Source organism: Anser brachyrhynchus (genome assembly GCF_964034855.1).
Source record: "Anser brachyrhynchus genome assembly, chromosome: 9".
Taxonomy (NCBI): Eukaryota; Metazoa; Chordata; class Aves; order Anseriformes; family Anatidae; genus Anser; species Anser brachyrhynchus.
The window spans coordinates 21,344,599-21,365,145 of record NC_137703.1 but is presented as its reverse complement, the minus strand read 5'-3'; the positions used below and the strand labels follow the sequence as shown (position 1 = coordinate 21,365,145).

The 20,547-nt window shown below is 38.2% G+C and overlaps 1 protein-coding gene across 2 annotated transcripts in view; it reads left to right on the top strand.

Moving 5' to 3' along the window:
- The first annotated feature begins 1,399 nt into the window (after nt 1-1,399).
- LOC308199828 (uncharacterized protein) overlaps nt 1,400-20,547 on the top strand; it is a 65,252-nt gene continuing 46,104 nt past the window's right edge. For both annotated transcript variants that reach the window (XM_080604498.1, XM_080604499.1), the window contains exons 1-2: nt 1,400-4,304; nt 19,671-19,746. In XM_080604498.1, the coding sequence (XP_080460624.1) occupies nt 4,225-4,304; nt 19,671-19,746 (156 nt within the window). In that variant the 5' untranslated portion in view covers nt 1,400-4,224. The remainder of the gene's footprint in view (nt 4,305-19,670; nt 19,747-20,547) is intronic.

Genomic DNA, 20,547 nt, shown 5'->3' with positions numbered 1-20,547 from the left:
ATCGTTCCAGATCCAGCCTGTCCCTCACAGGCAGCCCGTCCTCTCCTCATAAAGACCCTGCAGCCCCCATCTGCCAGCAAAACCCCGTGTATGAGAAGTGGTAAGTATGATTTTTTATCGTGGCTTTACAGTTTTTTTTTTTTTTTTTAACCGTTAGCAAGGTTTATCTTGGGCCACGTGTGGCCACTGCAGCCCCGTTAGGGTGGTGGGTGCCCACGGAGGGCTCATTCTGCGGGCTGTGAGTGAGCTCTTGGGTATGAGGTTGCCTTGCTCCTTCGCTGACTGCTGCTTGGTCTTGTTTTCTTTGTATTCATTATCTTCCCTGATCAAAAACTGCTAGCGGTTTTTGGAAGGGTGTGATCCTCTAAGATCTGAGGACTGTGCAAAATCTGCAACTGACACAAGAAATGTAGGATTTAATCTCAAACCAATATTGTCTTCCCTTCCCAGGAGAAGGAGGGGCTCATTTTACAATGACATTAAGAATTCATTCCCTTAAATGAGGTATGTCACCTTGCCATTTTAACTTGATTCATTAAAATAGTGGCTCATTAGTTATTCCCTTGTGTGGTATAGAATTTGCACATTAAAGGCATATGCATTTCAAGTGCTCACTACATTCAGGGATAAATTTCTAGCCATCCGTTTTTGAAAGGAAGAAGTGATGTGGGTTTTGGAAAAGAAAAAAAAAGGTAGAAGGCCTACAAGTCTGCTCCTCTTTCCCCCCATAAGTATTTCAAATCTATTCATACCCTTAATATTTCATTTAGAAGGCCACGCTATAGAGACGAAGGACCCACTGAGGTAGTGCTATTCTTTTTTCAGACCTGTGTATGGCATGTGCTCTCCTGTGTGCCTTGTGGGGTCTAATACAGTTTTTCCTTTTCTTAGTCTTGCTGTGAAAATAATGATGTCTGAGCTGAGAAAATACCTCAAATCCTAGGCAGAGAGGAGTTCTGCTTTTGGCTGAGTGAGAGCAAAACTCCTGCGGATTTTCAATTGCCTTGTGTCAGCTTGGTCAGAGAAAGGCCTCTCCAGCCATGTTGCAAACATAAGCCTCTTCCCTGTGACTAGATGGACAGATCCTCCCAGTCTCAAATGGCATATTTTCAGGCAAAGGCCCTGCGTTATAATTCAGAATAAAAAGGGCTTGTTTAACCATTATGCATGCTGTGGGAAAGCAAGGATCAACAGAAGAGTACAGGGGTGCTCTGGGACAAGTCCCTTGTCCAGTGTAGCGAGTGTGCCCGGTTGCATGAGAGAAAAGGGCAATGCTGTGCAGCCTCCTTGCTTTCCTCTGCACTCACCTTTGGGCAGACATCTCTCTCGGATCTCAGTAAGGTTAGCTGATGCACTGGCAGGACCACAACTCCCCGAGGTCTCAGGGTGTTGGGTTAAGTTCTTGAACCTTGCAACATGAACATTAAAAACAAAACAGAACAAACAAACAAAAAATTCAACACTGAGAAGGGGTAAAATCTCAACTAAGGGTAGCTGGCAAGAAAAAGAATAGGAAAATAATAAATTTGTTTGAAGAACTGAATCAAGCAGACTGGGAAAGATATATGATCCTTTATGTAACATTTAGGTTCATTCCAGACCCTGACTGATGAACTACTTCCATCTCAGAATTTGAGGGCAGAACTGTTGTTCATTTAGCAGTAAATGCTAGGGCTGGATGGAAGGAACATCACCCCTAACTAAAGCTGAAGTCTAATCCTTTGGTTTCACTGGTGACTCAGATTGCAATAATATGATATGGAGAACGTTTTTTTTTCCCTCCTTTCTTACTGCATTACAAGTTACTAGTAAAATAAATGTAGCAAAAAGCTGATCCTGCTAAAAATGCAGTTAAGTACATCCACACTGCGTCTCCTGTCTTGCCTGTGATTTTCTTTTCTCCTTACCTTCTCAGACTCTGATCATCACCATCATTTGTGCTTTCAGGATGCTTGTACTGTAAGTCATTTTTTAAAATCCTGAACAAGGAAATCTTTGCCATGCAATAAAGTTCCATACAAATACAGCTAATGTCAATAAAGCTAAAAAGATATGTCAGCAAAGACCCAAACACTCAATTTATTACAGTTAAACATCCTGCCTAGACATTTTATTTACAATCAAAGCTTGTTATATAAAGCAATCCCTCTTCCCTTGATGTCTTTTTTTATCTCACAGTTTACAAATTACTGTCTTTTTCTTTGTATCCCATATGAAGTACTGAATTCATCTGTGCATGTTGACTACAGTCTTTGTTTCCTTTTAAAAAATGTCTTTGGATGATCACTTGAAAACATACCAAAAAAAAAAAAACAACCACTGTGAATATGGACCTTTTAGTCAAAAGAAGCTGTATCATGTAACTTGAAGAAATGAAAGATGTCACTGAACACAATTTCTTGTTAACAAAATCACCAAAATGATTTAGAAACATAGTTTACAGAAACTTACATTTTTCCCTTATTATCTTACATTTCATTATACCCTTTTTCCCTTATAAATATGCACAGGAGGAAATGTTCATAGTTCTTCCTATAGCTTTTCAGAATATAGCTGTTTGGGGACAGAGGAAAAGTACAGGCCCTTCTGACAGAAAAAGAAAAAAACCTAGCCTGTCAAATATTGAGATACAAGCCCAGCAAGTCATTCATGTGTTTGTGATAAAAAGGCTGTTTTTGCCTCAAGAAGCAGACAAATCAAACCTCTTTAAGGCTTCCAAAAAAAGCCTTTGTGTGACCTCCCAACTGTACATAGCTTCTAAACTGGCCTCCAGACAATGTTATGGGAAAGCTAGGAAGGAGACCTCCTATTAAGTGACACTTTAAATCAATCCTCTACATCTTCTTGTTTGTCAGGGAAAACCTGGGAAGGGCGTGCAGCTTCTGTCTGATGGAGTCCACATATGTGAGTGGGTTCCAAGACACTTTATCTGGCCCAGGAGAACAGTAAAGGCTTCCCTTCTCCAGACCTGCTCCAGAGATACTAAATTCCTCTGTGATAATGAGGTGTCTAGAATAGTAACAAGAGGCCAGCAATGTACTGTAGGTTTAACTGTGCTGGTATATCTCTGCTGACTTCACTGTGGGCAAGTGCAAATTCACACCAGTGTACCTGAATGAACTTGGGCCATGGTGAACAATGAAACCTTATCGGGTGCCAGATCTCGTGGGCTGTGCGTGAGAGGTATAGGGTTACTGTATGTCTAGCACAGCTGCAACAAGCAGGGTGAGAGGAGACTGAATGTCAAGCAGGTAGAGCCGTTTCTCTTCACAAAGCTGTAGTTCCTGCTTATAAGGCTTTTTCCTGGGCCTCAATGCTGGTGGTAAGATATAGTTCTTTCTTCTCCCCTGGCATGTTTTGCACGCAAAATACTTAGAAAACAATGCTCCTTTGCAGGTGCAATCAATACGAGTACTAAGGAGTACAAATAATTACCTGTCTGGCAAAGTGAATGGAGAAATACTTCCCATTCGAGTCTCGGATAGGTGGAGAGTGGAACTGTGGAAATTCCCTGAACTGTGTCATTTTAAGTTCTGCAGATGTTCTCCCTATGGCATTTCTTTCTCCCATCTCTGGTTTAGGCACAGCATGAAAATGTTTTGACCAACACTGCAGACTCAGGAAAGGTCATACACATACCTTCTTTTACATGTTTTTCTAACCTCTCTACTTGCTGTGGGTAGTCTGCAGCCTCCTGTGCTGACAAGTTTGTGATGGCTAGGGCTGTGATTAATGGGATTTCATTAACACTTGTGCAACTATCCCTAAGAACCCTCAGAGGTGCTCTGGCCTCTTCCTCCGCCTGTGAACTTTGTAATGGCAATAAGCGCAGGTAGATATGTTTCACATTTTCTATCCAAAACTCCTCCCCCCATTCTCCCTGGGCAATGTGTGTAAATAACGATTTGTATCGGAAAGGGTAATATATAATGATTATGGCTATGTTGTCGTAACAAGAAGGAAGAGTAAAACATCCTGTTGTTCCCATACTAGTATTCCACCTTCGATAAGAGGTTGCTTCATGCACAGACATGTAAGTTTAGGTGGGACTGCTCCCTACTTTAAGCATGGTTGAAAAGAAAGAGAGGGAAAAATATGCAGGCTGACTGCACAATGGTTATTTCTTCCTTGCTGGGAGAAAATGGGAGTATCTTGTCTGCAAAGGAAATGGAAGGATTGAGTGGAATTTGAAGGAATTTGACATGCAGTGCTGGGGATAGACACATGTATCTTCACTCTGTCCATGTTCTGAGCTGGCAGAAGGAAGCAATCCAAAAGTTGTCTAGTTCGTTAACTGTGTCTAGGTGAATAATACTCTTCCCATGTTTCTTCTCTAGCTTGGTTTGGTGCACATCTTTACATCGCCTCATGTAGCAAAAGTCTTGTCTTGTTTTTTTTCCTTGAAATAATCAGGGTCAAACTGACATCACTATACTTACCTGGCACGGTACCTCTACTGGTGTAGAACAGCACTGTATTTAAACTGATTACTGGTGGTGGAGTTCGTTCAACATCTGCAGTATGTTGGGGGATGTATTAACTGGTGCCTGCTATCTCCTAGTTACCCTTTTCTGAGCATCCATTATTGGCCTCGTCTGCCACAGCTCAACTTTTCCTGTACTCTAGTCTGATGTTATCTACACGTCAGGCTGATGGCTCTCTAAGTTAAGTTTGTTTTAAATGAATGTTTTCCACTTTAACTCTGGACTCTTGTACTGTGTTAATGTGAAAATATGTGAATATGCCTAAATGTCTTGTGTCATGTTGCTTCACAGCAGGAGGACTGGGAGGGCAAGATGTCAATGACAGTGGGAGACACAGAAGGCTGTTTAACATACAGTATTAGTCTCAAACTGCTACAAATGGAAGAAGAGCTTCCCTGGACTGTCATGTGTTCCAGAGGACAATATGCATTTCCATTATTCAGTAGCATTTATGCATTTTAAGGACTAAAGAGAGCTAAGGTAAAAAAAAAAAAAAAAAAAAAAGCCGTTGCAATTCTTGTTTTGCATGACTTTAGAAAAGACAGGAAAATGAGATCTGCTCTTGGGTAGAAAAATGAGCAGAAGAGTCAAAAGTCGCTCATGGATCTGACAATGCTAATGTGTATAGCAATCAGATTGTGGAGATCTCAAGGACTTGGGAGTTTCTCTGGGCAGAAGCTGCAAAATGCAGCTTTGTGCCCTCCCTGTGGGAGGGGAGAAAATATGATAACAGAAGCTGTAGACCCAAGATTGATGAGACTGCTGTGCTTCAGGTAGGTATGAATTGAGCAGAAACTGTTTAATGTAAAAGGAAGTTTTGTAGCTGGCTTAAAATACAAATTCCAGTTTCATATGTGTCCTGGTTAGGGGTAGGAACAGAAGTCCAAATACTTTTTGGGTACAATAGTTTGTTTAAAAGATGACAGAATCTATGCCAGAATAAGCAGTCAGCAGGTAGGTGAGGACGTGTCTCAGAGGGTGAACTACAGGCATCTCACAAAATTTCTGTTTTCAAATTCTTAAAGTGGTGAAGGAAGATTTTCAAGCCCTTTATTCTAATCCAAACAAATTTAACTTGCAAATTACCTAAGATCCAAAAAGGTTTTCTTTATTACTGGGCAACTTTCCATCCAATTTCAATCTAATTCTGAACTAAGTAATACTTACAGTTCTCTGGTAGGGGGAAAAAAACAAAACAAAACAAAAAAACCCTTTAGGAGTCCATTTGAGTTTTATCTGTTCCTCTAGATGCCCTGTTTAATTCCGTTAAAAATGTTTTCTTCCACAGGACTTCTGGTGCTTTCAGAAAAAGGAGTATTTTATTTACCTTGACTTTCATTGATCTTGCCAGAAATCTTTGGGATTTTTCTGAAGTTGCTCTATGAAATCCTATTTGGCAAAATATAACATTCATTCTTAGCACCAGGTTATGTCAGGCTTCCTTGTTTTCTTATGCAAATGGAAATGAACGTGAAAAATTGTTTTGGTTCATATTGATTGACATTCACTGTATTAACCTGCATTTTAACTTGACTCTACAAATATTTCTAATCGGGTGAATATATGGAACAAAATCTATAGCCAAGACTAGTAAATTGCAGTCCCATGATCTTAAGGTCCTTGGTAACTGTAAATCAGTAGAGCTGCAGAAATCAGCTGGGCTGTGCTAATTTACACAAGCTAGCTGTCTGACCTTTAATATTCATTAGCATCATTAACATTTCTTAAATGATGGAAACTGGAATTTGAAAACAGAACCAAAAGTAAGGTAAAAACACCCTTGCACCTCCCCTAGGTGAAACACAAAATAATTTGACATGTAATTAAAATTCTCATAAAAATTATGACTTTATAGTATGTTCTCTGTGAAGAATTAGCATAAAATCTACTGATATCAAACAACAGCTTCCAACATATGCCAGAAGGACTCCTTGTTAGTGGGAAAAAATGGTTTTGGAATTGTTTCCTCAACTGTGTCATTAAAAAGTAATACGGTATGGCTCTTTTTATTTTCCTCTCCTTCAGACTGCATTCAAACACAATTTGTGAACCAGAAGAGCTCAATACCTGAGGAATTCTAATCTGCATATTCCCACTCTGAGTCAGGTACTGCCTTCTATATCTCATAAGAAACTTCAAAGCACTCCGTGGTTTCCCTCCAGCCAAAAGTTTGGGGGGGTCACATACCACTGAGTTATCTATCTTTATAAGCTAAGTCTCTCCAGGCTTGATACACGAACATACACTTTCAATTAAACCTCTACAAACTTGTGTCAGTGTACAGCAGGCCAATGCTGTTGTGATTAAGTTTGGGTTACTATATTTTGGGGTTGTTTTGATTCAGGTTTCAGTAAATGGTGAGGTAATGAAAGCTGCAATCTGTTCACCAACTTATAACAATGATCTCTAGTTGGCAAACTGCAAAACTTGAACATCCTCTGAACCAATTTCGCTTTCACGAAGTCTGCCTATGTAGAAGAAGGTTTCTAGTAGTCAAATTGCCGTGCAGGCTACCAATAGCCTTTGGAATCACAGTGAAATAGGTAATAAATAGTTTGCAAAGTGTTACCAGAACAATTTTTCTTATGGAACAGCCATCCTTACTACAGGCCTTTTTTTTTTTTTCTTTTTTTTTCTGAGAGTTTGTTTTTAAGAATGATTAGGAACATTTTTTCCAAGCTTTATATGTTCATCTTGTTTGTACAGCTTCTGTCTGGCAGGTGGACCTTAAGTTAATAAAACCTTATTTGAAACAGTGAGCATTCCTGTAGTTTTCAAGAATGTATAGCTTCTTAGACATTGGTTGACTTGCTTGGAACTGGCTTTTGGCTAAAATTTAAATGCTAAAAACGTGCAGTGCAAGCTGTCTTGACTGGAAGGATGATTTTGCCATAGCTGGATCTCTTCACTGCAGAATTGTTTCCAAGGTGAATAATCCTGAGCGTGAACCAAATATTTTCTTACGTTGTTATTTTGGCAAATGATCCCAGTTTGCCACTAATGAAAGTAACCACAGTAAATTTATTTAAAAACTCACTTGCAATAGGTCCTCAGACCATGTACAGCTCTGTATGTACAGAATTTGCAAAATGTTTATGAATCCTTTGAGATGAAAAGCAATTTTTTTTTTCAGAGGGAAATAGTGACGTTCTGCTCAATTAACTTAGCAATGGCTTTGTTAATCAGTCTTTCTTGCTCATTCATCCCTTTGGGTTTAGTGGTTTGTTATTTCTAAGTAGAGGAATATAATGGCATCAGTTCTGTTTCTCAATGAGCAGGAAAATAATAATAATTATATTATGGAAGAGTCAGATGTATTTCCTGTCTAGTCCACACAAATTGGTTTTGGAGTGTGCAGGATTCCCATCTTGCCCACGACAAAGCATCATTTCTTAAGGAATTCCCTGGAAATGACAGGAATTATGTAAGGAATGGACTGCTTTCCGGTGTGATTAGGGGGAAGAATTTTACCCATAAAATATGACTATCATGTACTTAGTCTGTTTCTAAAATTGGAAAAATTTGGGAGCTAAAGATTTCTTTTTGTTGTTATTAAAGTAATACAGGAAGGTCTTAACAGCTGGACTGAAATCCTGAATCAGCCCTAGGGTGTGAAATATACCTTCTGAACAGACAGTCTGGGATATTTTTCTGTATTCCCTTATTCATTCTGTGAACATGTTATTGAGAATGAAAGCATTGAGAAATCACAGGCACAAATGGAGAGGCAGTCTCGGAGGAAGCTCGTCCTGGTGTGTAATAAGGCCTTTGATGTTATGAGGATTGAGCAGCAGTGCACAACTGGCGTTCCAGCTACTCCACGGGCTCTTGCAGCAGACTGAGGCACAGGGCACTGTGCACCCATAGGGCTAACATCTTTGTGATGCCTTGGGATTTCCTACTCAAATTCTGGCTAGTTGTTAGATTTTTCTCCCCTTTCTGTCATCAGCATGGCAGGATGGGTACAGAAGGAGAACATGGCCCAGTAACTGCACATGAATTGTGGAGTTCAGAGGTGCCAGATGTCTACTGCGGGAAGAGGCGAAGGCATGTGCATAGCACCTGCGACCTGCTTCCTGCCTATCTGGTTGGTCCTGTTAAGCAGAGAATACGTTTGTCTCAGGACAACTTGCACATCCTGAGTCAGCCCCTGTCCTCTGTGTCCTTGGGTCATAATGTATGCTGCTTACATTGTGCAATGGGCAGAACTGGGTCTGGAGAACCTTTTCAGCTGTGTCCCTATTGGAAAATAAAACAATCTCTTGAATTGCAATTCCTCAGAACTGATCCCTTCTAGCCCTTCTCTGTGACAGAGACACCCCACTTGTCTCGTTGTGCTCCTTTATGTCCACTTAATTATTGTACATCCTTTTCCCTGTTTTGCTTTTTCTCAAATCCTCTCTCCCCCTGCTGTAAAACCAATCTTTCTACCTTATGCCTACTTGGTATGGCAAAGCTGAACTTAATGCATAGCATTGAGGAGCCTTAAGCTTGCTCTGGTTTAACTTAATTCTCTGTTCATTCTGTTGGTGGTTAAGGAACTGGTATTTGTAGGTAAGGAGTGGGTGTAGTCTGTTGATGCCTAACTCTGGGGAGAGAGTAAGGCTGAGTAAATCAGCTTTGCCCTGTCACTTATATGTGTTTCACACTCTGCTCCAGGGATCCCATATGTCCCAGAGACATCACATCTGGCACTTTGTTGACATGCAGAAGGTCAGTAGGGGGACTAGGCCTAGAGGTAGTGGCCAATGATGACTGAGCTCCCTCTTTTATCAAAGAGTCTCAAAGACAGCTCTGGTGCCCTGTAGAATATCAGTTATTGCTTGCTGGACTCTTCATGTTGACTTCTCTCAATCACTGGCTTCTTTTGAACTGGCCCTGGAAGGCTGAATCCCAGGTTGTAGCAGTTAACACCTCCATGTTACCTTTGTTGTATGTTGCTTTAAGTATCAGTGCTTCCATGTGAGTTCATTAATTTTGATTACAGGAAAATCACTGTTCTGCTTCCAGAAGTAACAGGAACTAAACTGTAGCAGCTTTGTGATCAGAAGGAGAAGCAAGAGCAAATATAATGCTGATGTCTTGGTGCACAATACTTAGGGAAACTTTCCCAGTCTGCCTGGAGTTGGACTTTGCCTTGTGTTTATTGCTAGCATGTCTACAGATCTGATTTAGACCTTCCATATATTGAAACATAATTTCATAGCTGCTTTTTTTTTTGCCCCTGTTTTGATCCTGGCTGCAACGCAATATAGGGTGTGCCAAAGATTTAGTCAACAGTCCAAAACAAATAATAAGGTTATCTGGTCAGATTCTATCATCAGTTGAGTCAGGTTTGTATAACCTGATTAAATCAGGGCATATACAACACATTTAAATATCACATGGCCTGGCAGGGGAAGAAGTACCAGGAGGTCACAATTCAGTTCCAACAAATGAAAACATTCAGCTTTAGACTTATGAATAAAAGATAGACTTCATTAATGCAGAGATTTAGCTAGTCAATCCACAGCTACATAGCCTGCATCAAAAGAAATTCCCAGGAATGAGTTTGCCTAAAGTAGCACCTGAATCTCTCCTGTTGCCCATTAATCATTTATCTACTTATGTAGTACTGGTAGAATACTGCATGAGGAATGTGCAATGTAAGGCACAGATTCTGCAAACCATAATGCAAGTATTCAGCTTTGCTTGTATGAGGAAATCACATATATAAAAGTTTGTGGGATCAGGACCAAAAATGACAATGTTAAAATGAAGGAAAAAATGAAGCATGAAGTTATTCTTTCTGAACTAAGTCTGAAATAAAGCAAGAAGGTGTTTAAGATTTTATTTACCTTGCATGTTAACACTTGTGATTTAACTCATGCTTTGACAAGATGATGCAAAATTGTTCCAAAAATGTTTCTCTATTAGAGAATTAGAGAATCTATTAGATTTCTACTGTGGCTTACACACTTGAATCAGAGGATTGGCTAAATATAATGTATACCTTTTCACTGTAGAAACTGTTAGCAAAATTAATCTCCTTCAGACAGTGCCTCTCCACCTTGTGCCCATCATTCTTTAAACCATTATTTTAACTTAAGATTTCATACTTATTCTGGCTAATTCACTCAGTCTCTAAGGACAGTCTCCCCTGACTCCTTTGTTACTGGAAACAGATTTAGTACTGACAGGCAGAGTCTTGTGTAGGTGTGGGAAGAAAGGCACACCTCATATAGATAAAAACCAGAAGTTTTTATTGGTAAGGTTATGAGGTAGTAAGAGAACAGCTTAGGGGAGGGTCTTTCTACTTGTTTTGAAAAAATACAGAGCATACTGCAGTGGTTTAAGGTGAGATAATATTTTCATAATTAATCTGCCTAAGTATTTGCAGTGTACTTGCATCCAAGAAGTGTGTGCTTTCCACTTCAAATATCTGTGATGAGCATCAGCTTTTATTTGAGGACAGGCCTTTGAAATGCACTCTTCAAACTGTAATATTTGAGAAGTTTTTCATTGCAGTTTCACCAAAAGAAAAATGTTTTATGGGAACACATTAATGTTGATGAAATTTGGCAGAAAAGTATCTAAATAAATGGTTATAAATATTTTTACTTTGTTTTAGGAAGATAAGATGGTATTTTGACTTTCTGCTATATTAAAAAAAAATGTGCTTGTTGGCTTTGTATTTACTTTACTGAATCTAAACATTAGAGTTTTTGCTTTGTGCAAAACTGTGTTTGTTATCAACTGGACTAAAAGAGGATGCTCAAATTTAGAGTTTCAAGAGAAATGGAAGTTCAGTTCTGCTGGAATGTAGAGACTAGGTTTAGAAAGATGGATTTGGGACTGCATGCAATAGCTAAAGCTTGGGACCACTTTGCATCTGAAATTAACCAATTTCTGTTGCTTTTAAAATTCTATCCAAATAACCACAGTTAGCATGTGCCTAATTTTTATATGCCGTTAACACAAAGACATGAAAGGTGATATAGTTGCCTGATTTGTGTAGAAAACAAATATGTTCCTGAGTTTCTTTGTATGGCATATATGATAGATAGAAGTAATCCCATGGATTTGCTTTAGGATTACAGGAAATCTTTCAGATTTAGTTGGGAAAAAAAAAGTGGTCCACTGTCTCCACCACTTGTTTTTATGGGAATACGAGGAAATTTAATGGATTTTTATCTGACTGACATGAGAGTAATGGAGAACAGAGTGAGACACTGCAACATTAAAAGGGTTTTCCTCCTAATTGTTCTCTAACTATTTACAGGGACTAGATTTAATTTTGAGTTTCTCATCTTGTAATTTATCCTATAAGGACAAAACAAACAAGTATTAGCTAAGCAAATCAAACTAGATAGTTGCCTTACTGTTTTATGTGTTTTTGCATTTTAGGGTGATTCTGTAGTTTGTGCACTTAGGGACATGCAGAAGTGGCAAGAGAAGTTAGTGCCGCTTTATTGAGCATTCGATGGAGACCAGTAGTTTTCTTCTATAGACCAGTCACCACGTTCTTCTTCAGTTCATCCATCTGCAGTCTGCTCCTTCTGCCTCACATTGGTGATGAATTATACTCTGCTTCCTCCATCTAATCCTTTTCATTTATTTATATTTTATGGAGGAAACATGAAAGACTCCTCATAAAAATCCAACTGTTTTTGATAAACCTTGTCATGTGCAAATAATGGAGCCTTGTCAAGCACAAGCCTTGCTGGAAATTTATTTCTTCTAATAATAATAAAAAGAGAGAATCAGGAACAAATAAGGAATATATTGAATTGGATTCAGAGTATGTTTATGGTTTTAAATTGGTGGCAATAAAGTATTTTTTATCCAGAAATGTTTTTACATGTTACTGTAATTCAGACACCGTGTTGTGCTTGAACTCTGCAGTATTCAGTCTAGTAGAGCTATGAAAAGCATCTTGTACTTTAGCACAGTAGAGCAGACTGATTTCTCTTTCCAAGATCTGGTGGAAAAGATCTACCTGACTTAGTAATACAAGAAGAAGCAAGCCAGAGCTTGGGGCAAAGATGCAAACTGTTGGTCAGCTGAAAGCCTATCTGTGGATTAGCAAAGAATATTAGGAACACAGAAGTCAGAGAAAATTAGTAAAAGATAGATTTTTATTAGAATATTGATTTTTCTATAGCAGCAAACTTCTTTGGCTGGAGGCAACTTGTTAGGAGCAGAAATGGTTGTTTCTGACTGCTAAGGCTTTGTATATCCAGAAGGGTGTAAGGACAAGCAGTAATACACAGATAGGTTTAACATCTAAAGGAAAATAAAGGTTGTCCCTTGTTAAAGTCTTCAGCTATTTCTTTGCTGGATGACATTTTATTTCCTATTATAATTTTTGCTTTGAGAGCAAGACTAAACAGAATGTTAATGGTTTGCTGATGATACCAATTAGCATTTTATAGCACTTTACAAATGTCAGTGAATCAAGGGGATCTCTCAGGAAGAAAACTTTGTGTTCACTGGCAGAACCTAATCCAAACAAATGAATCCCTCTAATGAAGAGGTTTCTTAGTAGCACAGCTAGGTCTCTGAATATATTGTCCCTGCATCTTCACAGAACTGATATTTATGCTCCCATGAGTGTTACTCTTTACATGAAATACTTGTTTTATATCTTTTCAGGAGTAAGAGTCCCTGTAATTCCCTTTCAGGTAACACATCTAAGCTGTCATGTTGAACTGGTAGAAATAATATTAGAACATGAAGAAACAAAGACAAAAAGCATTTTTCAGTTTAGAAAACTGTCTTGTGTAAGGCCTGTGTTCAAAGTTGGGCTTTGCAATTATTGACGGTTTCACTCAGTCATGGAGAGAAATCTTATTCTTAACTTGAAAAGGATACAAATGTTTTAGTTTAATTTCATTTTGGTGTGGAACAAAGGCTCTTTCTGCCTCTTCTCCCACGTTGTCATTAAAAACTTTCTTGGCAGACTGGGCCCTTGGGGTTCAACTTTGCAAGATAACACAGCCATTGCCAAACTGGGCAGTTACCAGTTGGCCAGAGAAGTAAGTTAACAAGTAATCAAACAGATTTGAAGGAACTGGTTCTTTCACACTTTATCAATTTATCAGTCTCTATAAAACAGTGGGACTTTAATGATTTCTGACAAAGATATTCTGTCATTGTTTTTGTGTTGCTCCATGTGTTTTAACACATTGTATGGGACCACATATCAGGTATGAACTGATTTTGCAGTGTTGTCATAAAATGGTAAGCTTTACAAGAAGGATGCCCAAAAGGCCACCATTTAAATCTGTCTGTTGACACTACTAAGGAATGTCCAAGTTTTGCAGATATTAACCTCTATAGTGAGGTTGGTGACACACATGTAAACAATGATGGATCTGTTATTTTCTTGTTTCAATGACTCAGCGTAGATTTAGGCATTATACTGTCACCAAGACTTTGTCTATTGCCTGTATAAATATAACTCTTAGACTACCTTCAGAACTGATAATGCCCTCCCCACCACTTTCTTCCCCACCATAAAATCCTCAAATAGCACACCAATTTTTAAATAGAACTTGGTATAGTTGGGTGTTTTACAGAAGTATTATTTTCATACCACATGAGACTGATTTGGATTTCTCTTCATCTGAGTTACATTGGTGTAACCAAATATGGAAGGGAGGGCAGGTGGAGTTTTTCTGAAGTATTTTGCTCCAAGTGCTTGCAGTATGACCCTTAAGTTAGAAAATGAATTGCCAATTAAGTGTTTAACAAATGTTGTTTATCACTTGTGTGTGATGGTACATGAGTCACTCCTTAAGAGAAAGAATTGTAATTCTGAATGACCTGTGGAACTTGGCCAGTGTACACAAGTTGTAAATTACTTGCTACAAAAGGAGATGTTGCAGCAATTTAGACATGATCTTGCGTATCATGACAAATAGATTCTGTATTTACAATCTGGATACGCAGTACGGTGGCTTTTCTGGGTGATAGGAGGAGGAAACAAGATTGCTGGCTTTATTACTGTTTTATTATTACATTAAGTTTTGAAGGATTGCTATTGAGGATCTTCTTTCTAAGGCTGATGATGCTTGTCTATGAATTCATCAGCCTTTTCCCAGTATCTAAGTCATAGAATCCATGACACCCTGAGAACTGCATAAGTACTAAGGCTCAAACTACGAATTTCTGATTCAAAAAGTATTTTTTCCCCTTTTCTCATATATGATGAGAATGTGAATATGCATATCTGTTATCTATATGCATATATATTCTCTATTTTGGGGCTTGGAAATACTTATTGTATAATTCTGAAATCCAGTAATGGTTTATTGGCACACACAGATAGAGTACACTTAAAAAGATAAGATTCATCAAACAGCAAGCAGCAGCATCTGCTTTAAATTTATTTTTTTTAATGATTTATAAAACATTTAACATAGAACACCTAAAAACTTGATTTCGGTAGTGTGATACACTCTATATGCAGTAGTGCTACTTATGAATCAGAAGAGCCTGTAAAAGTATAACAGTTAAAATTCCACATGAAAAAGGAAGTGGAATGTATCAATTCTGAATCTGTGAGAACTTTTATATTTTACTGAAATAGCATTTTTGGTGCACTTTCCTCTCCTACTCCAGATTCCACTGCCTTTTTTGGAGCTAGCAATATTTGGTAAGAAGAGCTACATTCCCCCCCCCAGCCAGCCCAAGTTAGCTAGCACTACAATGGGCACAGGGGTTTTATGTTCTTATGCTCCCGTGTCTAATTCAGGTGTTTGTGATCAAAAAGTGGAAGGCAACTGTGGACTCTCCAGACTGAAGGAAAACTCTGGGTATTTGAAATAATCCTTGGTATACTAAAGTTTATTCTTACAGCATATATAGATTTAGGACATTAAATACATTCATAATCTCATTCTAAAAAATCCCTTTGCTCATCTGCAAGGATTTGACCAATCTGTCAAATGCCTGGTATGGAATTAGGACATCTATTTTTTTAATCCTACATCTATTATGCCTTTTTACACAGCTGCAAACAAGATATCTTAGAATCAATTAGGTTGGAAAGACTTCTAAGATCATTGAGTCCAACCTTTAACCTAGCACTGCCAAGTCCACCATTAAACCATGTCACTAAGCAGTATATCTATCTGTTTCCTGAAGATCTCTAGGGATTGCAACTCAAGTACTTCCCTGGGCAGACTGTTCCAATGCTTCACAACCCCTTCAGTGAAGAAATTTTTCCTAATATTGTACCTAAACCTCTCCTGGTGCAACTTAAGGCCATTTCTTCTTGCAGGAATGCATGTACATGATGCATTCTCCAAAATGATGGTCGAGTAAAGTCAGTCTCTCAACCTTGGCCTTACTTTTCCTTCTGCAATACTTGGTTCTATAACTCAGGTAGTTTATTCAGTCAGCATTTTAAATACTGTGTATATCCCCTTCCATCATTCAAAACATGAAATGATGAAAAGCACTGTAAGTAATTTTATGCAACATAATGAAATTAAAAGCTTTTGCTATTACTGTACTGCAGGTATAAATCTAACTAAATGTGGTGCTAGAGAGAGATGGACTATATAGGTAAGTGTTGGAATAATTTAAGGTTGTTCAGCATTTTCTATGGATGTCCATTCTTGTTTCTTCACAAATATTGTAAGTAATTGTGTGGTTAGTATATTTCTTAAGTGTCTGAGCTTGCAGTTTTCTATTGCCTTTACTCATTGGCAATGATAAAGTAAAGCTAATGGAAAGCAATCCATTTCAGTGAAACTGTAGATTTGCTTACCCATCATAGTGAAATGTTAACCTGCATAATATTTTAGTGACAAATTAACTAATGGCAGACAGAATATTTTAATGTATATGCATATAAATTTCAGAGGACTGGACAAAATCTTACATATATTTGTATCTTTTAGTTTTATCCATCAACTTGTACACATTTTCTATAATTTGGGTATTAACAAGAATGATGCTTGAGATCTGAAGATCTGCTTTGCGTTTATATAGAAATATTTAAGTAAATTAGAAAACGTAGTTTTTTCCACCTCCCTTATGCATTGTCATTTACATACTCCAGTAGCTGCTTCTCCCAGATACGCAGCTCACCTCTTAAAAGCCTTACTACTTCTGTCAGGGTTTTTCTGTCACCAACCACTGTGTGGAAGATATGAGGAAGACTTTTATTCACAACAAGTGTAAGCATCTTTTCATGCTTAGTGTTTTGTAACAGAGGAGTATGTCGATTTTTCTTATTGCCTCATTACATTGCCTCTTTCATCGTGGAACTGCAGTTATTTATAAGCGTGTGCTCTTAATCTATCCAAGTTGGCCTGAACTTTATTGCTCTCGTTTTGTATTTACAACTGTATTCTCTTGCCTTAACCAGTATTTAGTGTTATCATCAGTTATTCGACTGCCATCATGTTTCTTCAAGGTTGTTTAGCATTTAAAGGAAATCTTTTCCCCAATTAGCTCTGTGATTTTCCCTTCCCAGTCTCCTCCCCCACTCCCTTGTCTACTTTTTTAATAGCTATGAGATGTGGAACATAAAGTCTTCTTCCAGCACCTGCTTAGGTGTGCTTTCTGACTATATGGGAAACCCAAGGACTGAGGTGCTCACAGTGCTCATGGGCCAGCAACAAGGGCTATATGGAGTAGTCGGGATGCTCTGCACATAGCCCCAGCCCAGATGCCATTTGGATTAGCGATAAAATCTCAGCGCATGCTGACAAGAAAATCCTTTCCAGTTTCTCTAGCCAGAGTTTGTTCCCAGAGATCCCTGAATTTAGCTGAGAATAAAGTTCTGTTTCTTTTATATGTCTAAGGTGGTCCCTTCTCTGTGGTTTGAATGCTATAAAGTTTTGAATCAAGTCTGATAGCCTGCTTAAGCCTGGGTTCCTGGAAACAGGCACAGTACAACCTTCCTCTGAGCTTCTGCCCACACATGATTTAGGTGTACTATTGTCCTATTGCTAGTATTAGCCCTGCAGCCCTGTGTGCAGCAAGTAGACCTTTTTAGCGCTCATTCATCTTCCAGCACTTTCCTTTTCCATTTGTGTTCCATCCCTCCGTGGCTTTATCTCATTCAATTTCACCCAACATTTCTCCCTTTCTTGTTGCTGGCAGGTAATTCATGTAGTGATGGAATTTTCTGAGGAATCCCTTCTCTGCAAGAGAAAACTTTAAAAACTTCCCTGATATTAAATGCTCAGTCAAGTGCACTGTTATCTCTTTTGAGCTGTACAAATAAAAAAATAACATTTTGGGAGTAGAGAGTGCAGAGAAGGTTCTTTTTAGTTTATTGGCTATTTTAGGACATGATGGATGCAAAACACAAGAGATCTCATTTGACTGAGAGAACAGGTTTTAATTGCAATTATTGCTTTAAATTGGTGTTTTGAAAAGTGCCACGTCTCAAGGCACAGAACAACTGAGCAAGAATTCCAGGAAAATCAGAGTAAAGCAGCTTGACAAAGTTGAAGGAAACTCTATCATGCTCTTCAGCCTTAATTTTGATTCCTGATTTCATTTTTATGAATCTGATATATATTTCTTTTAGAGTTTATTCAGTTAGGAAGTAAAACTGCAAGTGTTGCTAACAGCTGGTTTCTTCCTAACTAGTTTGAGACAGTGTCCCCAGGTCTGTCTTCAGAAAGGCTCTCTAGACACCCTTATTACATTTCTGAAATTCTTAGTCTGCATTGGCACTTCGACCTGAAAAATCAAGGCAGTTCTTAGTATCACATCACTATCAGATCAAGAGCTTCATAGGGCAGTACCAGGATGATTGAATTATGTTAATTTATTGCATTTACAAACTCTCTCAGATTACTAAATCTTCACTTATATGCATTATTCCACTTGTTTGCAGAAAAAGGAGCTCTGTTGTTTTCATACCAGTTCTGACCTTTCAGTTCTAAACAAATGACATACTCAAGCTGAATTTTTATGGCTCTTGGAAAAGAGATACTGATAGTTTTGGGGAAAAGGCTACATCTGGCATTTCCCGAAGGGCAGAGTCTAGAATGAACCTAATGTGTCAGATTAGATAGTTGAGGGTTAAGTAACCTGTTCTTCAAGCCAATATAATTTCACTGTTTGCTGCATTTTACCTAAATGTCTTTCTCATATCACAGCCTGTTGATGCCAGATTGCTGGTAGGATGTATTATCTAGAAAAGAACAAAATCTATTCTTAGAATATTAAGCCAAAGCTACCTGGCAGTATATTATTCCCTTGTGCTTTTATGGGGAAGAGACAGTGACCAAGGTCCAGAGAAAGACAGTGGGAGTATGTTATGTATATATGGGACCTAATGGGAAGCAAGAAAAGAATCTAGTGCAGTATTCTGCCTATTAGATCCGTCATAGGCAAGTTGGACTTTCATTACTCAAAATGACTAATGTTAAAAATTTTTATATAGTAGATACATTTAAATATATATATATATAGTAGATAAAGCACCTCCATAGTTATGAGTTTACCTGCAAGTGTCAACGATGTTATTTTGGGGCTGTGACCTGGCCAAAAGTAAGGATGAATTTATTGACATATCAGCACCACTGGAACTACCTGACTGCCAATGTTTCTGATGCTCAGTTTAATGCTGAATAACAACATTGTTCAGAAAGAGCTATTTCCTTGAGGCTCAGTTATAAAAGTGTTTGAGACATGGTGGTTTCTCTGCTAGTGAATACTTTTCATTGCAACTTATCACTGCAGTTGACTTTTCCTTCTGCAAATGAAATTCTTATTCTGTAGAATGAGTCCAAAGGAGAATCAAGCAAGTAAAATTTACAACAAAATTATGTAAAAAATAATTATCTGCGTAAGTACTGCTGTCCCATTCATCAGTGATTTGCTCTGAATGCCGTAGGGCCAAGCATGACACCTTTTTATCTTTAAATATTTTTTTAAGAATCAGTTGAAGATACAACATTTCTATTTTAACTGGACCCTTCTATGTTATTTCCTACATCTGGGTAATGGGCTGCCTAAGGTGGGACTTCTTTCTCCTCTCTTCAGCTCTAAAGAATAGTAAGATCTCTAAGGCCTAAGTAATGAAAGATTCCTAAGTGATTAAATTTTAGAGCTAAATGTTTGTTGGGTATAAAGTTGTGGTATCAAACTTCCATAATCAAAAGTAGACATATCATGTAGATGAGTTAGCTTGATGTATGGTGCCTAAATATGTTTTTTTTTTTTTAATAGTCCAAGACTTCCTAGGATATCGTCACTCCAAATGAAGTCAGCTACCAGTGCATCAGTGTCTTGTCTGCTTTCTCAGGTTTGTGTCAGATATGTAAGATAGATTCAAGCTCTTGCTATGTCCTTTGGCTATCAGGCTGAATATGAATCCCTGGGATTGGCAAAGGTCTGAAGTAAAGACCGCGATCTGCAGAATAAGAACACTAATACACTACATATTATTTAGCTAACTAAATAAGTATGTACTAGAAAATCCGTGTTTTAGGTATATGTAGATTTTCCAAAAGGCAGATAATGAGGGCATGGGGGAACTTGGTGGTTTTACACAGATAGCAAATACTAAAAAAAGCAAAACCCAAACCTGTTAGTCAATGGAATTCATACACAATGATTGGGATCACAATTAGATTGATTAATATCTCAATTTCTATCCTGAAGTACTTCAACATTCACACGGAATCACTGTATACGTTGAAATGTTTATGTTTGGTGAGCTTAGAAAGGTTTGGGGCTATTTTGTTTCGTGTGAAGATGCTGAGAGTAAACGGTGACTAAAGTAGACTTTCTGATATTGCTATTAACATACCAGGCAAGTCAGTGAGATTGTTGTTGTTTTGCAACTTCAAAATAGCAAGAAATTACCCTCCAGATATACTTGATTGGTAAACAGGGACTGGATCCAAGCTTAAGCTCTTCATTTTTTCTGTCTTTTCTGGAGTATCTTGAACTTAGAGCAGGAGCAGAATATCTTGTTTGCAGCCCAGTTAGTGTCAGTTTAATTTCAGCAGCATGTTTTTCTGATCAGACCCCAGGACTTGTAATAAAGTGTGATAAACCTGTTCATATGTCCCTTCCAGTCCTGGTTGAATGAGGGTGTGGG